We start from the raw sequence: 4744 nt of genomic DNA, 5'->3' as shown, positions 1-4744 counted from the left end.
AAAAAAAAAAAAAATAGCTGGGCATTGTGGTGGGCACCTATCGTCTTAGCTTCTCCGGAGGCTGAGGCAAGAAGATCTCTTGAGTCCAAGAGTTTGAGGTTGCTATGATGTATTATGCCATGGCACTTTGCTGAGTGACAAAGGGAGACTTTGTCTCCAAAAAAAAAAGACAAATTCAATTAATATTTGTTGTCATGGGAGACAAAAATAAAAACACATATTCCCTAAGCCAATGGTTCTCAACCTTCCTAATACCACAACACTTTAATACAGTTAAAAGGGGTCATGACCCACAGGTTGAGAACCCCTGCCCTAAGCCTTAGACACTAGTCTTTTTTTTTTATAATAGAGACAGAGTTTCATTTTATCGCCCTCGGTCGAGTGCTGTGGCGTCATACCGCTCACAGCAACCTCTAACTCCTGGGCTTAGGCAATTCTTTTGCCTCAGCCTCCTGAGTAGCTGAGACTATAGACGCCCACCACAACGCCCAGCTATTTTTTTGTTGTTGCAGTTTGGCAGGGGTACCCTTGGTATACCCTGCCACCCTTGGTATATGGGGCTGGTGCCCTACCCATTGAGCCACAGGCGCTGCCCGCCACTAGTCTTAACTGCCTCAACCAACTATGGCCAGAACTAGTAGGTCTTTTCACTTTGTTCCCTAAAGCGCCATTAAGTGGCAGAGAAACACAAAGCCTGCATAAGCGCTCAGCATGAATCCTGGCTGCAACTGATCATAGCTGATGAAACATGCACCTATTTGGGTTTTATTCTTTTGTAGCTCCTGCCCAAGACAGGACGCTCGGGATGGAAAGCTCCGAGTGCTACCAGAGGTAAAGCTGGGTGAAGGAGGCAAGCAAAGACTTCCAGCCTCTCAGTCTTTTGAGCACCAGTGTCACCAAGCTGGAGATGGCAGTGGAAGCCATCTCTCAATGAGTTTGTTCAAATCTTCTCCACTAATACTTGGTTGGGTAGAAAAAATTAAATTAAGTCCTGGCACCTGGGTCCAAATCATTAGCAGTTTACCTGGCTGCTCAAGTTACCTTCCTCTTCCCTGTCTCAGCAATCTGGTAAGAGTTGTCCAGGATACCCAGGTGGGAAGGAAGAAGACAGTCACATGCTTCATTCCACTTGTCACCTCATGCATGGACCACACCCTGGGCTTGAGATCATTCTTAGTTGAAGTTTGAAAAAAAAAAAAATCAGTTGAAATTATAAAGCTCGATGATCACTGCTATATGTAGATGTATTTTAAAATTAAGCAAAACAACCCCAAGTTATTCCCCGGCATGCTCAAAGGATTTATGTGCTTTTCACTTATTAATAATCCAAAGTCCTTCGAATTCCTGCTGCATATATCAATAGCTTATCTATATTCTAAACCATCAAAAGGAAAAGTAGTATCTTGCTATCTTTGGGACACTAATTTAGTGGTATGTTGGGTTAGCTCATACCAGCTTAGAAAAGCTGGCTGTTAAATTTTCATTTTGAGTTGGATACAGTGGCTCACCCCCATAATCCCAGTGATTTGGGAGGCCAAGTTGGAAAAATTGGTTGAGGTCAGGAGTTCTAGACAAGCCTGGGCAACATGGTATGACCCCCCACCACTAAATCAAAAAATAAAACAAAATAGCTGGGCGTGGTATAGCTATAGCTGCTTATAGTCCCAGCTCCTCAGGAGGCTGAGGCAGGATTGCTTAAGCCCAGGAGATCAAGGCTGCAGTGAACTATGATTATGCCACTGCACTCCAGCCTGGGTGACAGATTTGAGACTTTGTCTTTCAAAATCAATCAATCAATAAGATTTTCATCTTGAGAGCTGCTTGTTAAATGCAGCCATTATTAAAACTTAAAATATATAAATGTATAATTATATAAACTATATTAAAATATTCCAAACTTAACATTTCCTGCCTTTATTATATCGATGCTCCTGAGGTTATTTACGTCTGTGGCATCTGTGTGGTGGAATTCATATATAACGGTGTGCATTTCTTCCCAGTTCCACTCTCATTGATTGGTAGAAGTATTTTATACCATGGAAATTGGCAAAAGCTATAAATCATGTCTTTTTTTTCTTCCCTGGAGAGCCAGTTGTTAAACATTTACCAACATACCACTGCTAATAATCAAGGCTAATTTAGGCTGGGCATGGTGACTCAGGCTTGTAATCTTAGCACTTGGGAAGGCAGAGATGGGTGGATTGCTTGATTTTCAAGAGTTCAAGATCAGCCAGAGCAAGAGCGAGACCCTGTCTTTAAAAAAACAAAAAACAGTCAGAAGTTGTGGTGGGCACCTGTCGTCCCAGCTACTGGAGATAAGCAAGAAGATCGCTTGAGCCCAAGAGTTTGAGGTTGCTCTGCGCTATGATGCCCCAGCACTCTACCCAGGGCAACAAAGTGAAACTCTGTCTCAAAAAAAAATGCTAAGTGGTCCAGAAATTACCTGGAGAACGAGATGGATGTTCTGGTTTTTGCTACTGACATCAAATAGCATATAAAGGTATAAAAACAGCACTAAGAATTTCCAAAAATATCTAATTAAAATTGTACATCTTTTGTAGAGGAAAAACTCTTTATATCATGTCTAGGTCTTTAAGAAAAACCTGGGAGTAGTGAACAAGTCAAGCTGTGCAGTCTATTAAAAGTAGTGTCTGTTGAGGAGTTACAGCTCCTGTCCAAAACAAATGAAGAAGGAATACAGAGGGAGAAGACAAACTCACCAGCTTAGACAGGGGTAAGACTACTGAACTCCTGACAGTTGTGAAATGGCTGTTACAGTGGCTGTATAATGGTTTGCTTGCACTTTCTCTATGTATATACAAAGCAGGTATATAAATACAAAAATTAAGCAGATCACGGTTCTCAGTAACCTGTTCCAAATGCCGTGGTTCACCTGCTTGACACTAAAAGGTTCTTCCTGGATCGTAGGCATTGTCAATTTAGCCAGCTGTGATCACCAGCATCATAGCCTAGGGATGAGAATCTGGATGGAGAGAGAAACCCGGCAGAAGCACTCACCTCGCCTTCTAGCTGTGTGGCCCTTGGAAGATTACTGTGGCTCTTCCAACCTCGCTTTTTTTCACCTGCAAAGTGGCATTTCTAAAAGTACCTACCCTACCTCAAAAGAATTCTGAAAAAAATTAAGTGAATTTATGTAAAGCACTTACTATATGCCTGACATGGAAATTGCTTAATAAATGTTAGCAATTTTTATTTTCAAAACCTCCTCAGAAGCAGTTTAGAAACTGTTCATATGTTTGGTACATATTTATTCTAAGTCAAACAGATCTAACTTCTTTTGAAAGCTGGTGGTCTAGAAGTATAGTTTTAACTACATTTGTAAATACTTCACAAGTATTAGATGCCAGTCAAATTTAAATATGCAATCTAACTTTAGTGAGTGACCTCCGTGGGCGAAAAAGAAAGCAGCTGTATTTTTCTTGTGGTTTTTCAAGAAAACATCCTTTTTATACAGATTTAGAAATAAGAATCAATGGCTATATCTAAGTTGATCACGATTGTTAACATAAAAATCAAGATTAAACAAATTTAAGAGTATCTTTCCTATAATAAAATATTTTAAACTTAGTAAGTGTGTCATGCATTATGAAGGGCAGTTGAAACTCTGGAACAAATGGCCTGATGTTCCCCAGAAAAAGATCTCTCTCATGTTACAGGTTCACGTGGTTGATATTTTGGGAGAAATGAAACTCTCATAGCTAGGAGGGATGAAAGCCACTGTTCCCGGTTACATATAATCAGAATAAGGTAAAGGCAGATAGATTCTTATACTACATTTCAAAATCAGTTACAGAATTATGGAATACCTGCTATGTTTAAGAAATGGATCCAGGTGTAGCGATAACAGCAGTAAATAAGACAGAAGTCCCTGCCTCACAGGGATTACACTATAGGTGAAGACATGAACAGCAAACGTACATAACATGCCACAGGATGAGGAGTAATGGAGCCCCAGAAAGAAAAATAAACCAGGGATGTAGTTGGGAATAGAGAATGTTAAGAGATTTTCTTGAAGGCCTTTTTAAGGAGGTCCAATTAGTGCAGAAAAGCAAATGATGTTTGAGGCAAGCCATCCAAATACCTGAGGAAGAGCCTGTCTGGCAGGGGACACAGCAAGTGCAAGGTCATTAGGCTGGACTACGCTTGTAGTATTTGAGGGATAGCAGGCAGGCTGATGTGGCCTGAGTGCAGTGAAGATGGAGGAGAGTTGCAGGAAATAGGTTGGAGTGGTTCCTAGGGGCCAGATCATGTAGACCATGCTAGGAGTGTGGATTTTTTCCTTTTTGAGTGATGTGAGAGTTGTGAGCAGGCAAGTGACACAATATACTGACATGTTTAAACAAATCACTCTGGCTGTTAAGAGAAGAGACTGTAGGGCCAGTGTGAAACTGGGAAGAGCATCTGGGTACCCCACCACAACAATCAATGCAGAGGTGATAATGGTTTGGACCATGCTGGTAGAAATGGAAATAGTGAAAATGATTGGATTAAAGATTTATGTATTTTGAAGAGATCAAACTGAGTTTACTGATGGATTGAATGTAGGGTGTGAGAGAAAAATAAGAATCAAGGATGACTCTGGGAGGCTGAGGCGGGTGGATCACCTGAGCTCTCGAGTTCAAGACCAGCCTGAGCCATAGCGAGACCCCCTCTCTAAAAATAGCTGGACATCGTGATTGTGACTGGTGTCTGTAATCCCAGCTGCTCGGGAGGTTGAGGCAAG

The 4744-nt window shown here is 41.3% G+C and overlaps 1 protein-coding gene across 2 annotated transcripts in view; it reads left to right on the top strand.

Annotated features, from left to right (window-relative positions):
• MFSD4A (major facilitator superfamily domain containing 4A) overlaps nucleotides 1-1036 on the top strand; it is a 33930-nt gene extending 32894 nt beyond the window's left edge. For both annotated transcript variants that reach the window (XM_003792228.3, XM_003792226.3), the window contains one exon: nucleotides 780-1036. In XM_003792228.3, coding sequence (XP_003792276.1) covers nucleotides 780-835 — 56 coding nt within the window. In that variant the 3' untranslated portion in view covers nucleotides 836-1036. The remainder of the gene's footprint in view (nucleotides 1-779) is intronic.
• The last annotated feature ends 3708 nt before the right edge of the window (nucleotides 1037-4744 follow it).

Source organism: Otolemur garnettii, unplaced genomic scaffold (genome assembly GCF_000181295.1).
Source record: "Otolemur garnettii isolate 467f Iridium unplaced genomic scaffold, OtoGar3 scaffold00055, whole genome shotgun sequence".
Lineage (NCBI taxonomy): Eukaryota > Metazoa > Chordata > Mammalia > Primates > Galagidae > Otolemur > Otolemur garnettii.
This window is presented reverse-complemented; position numbering and strand designations above follow the sequence as displayed.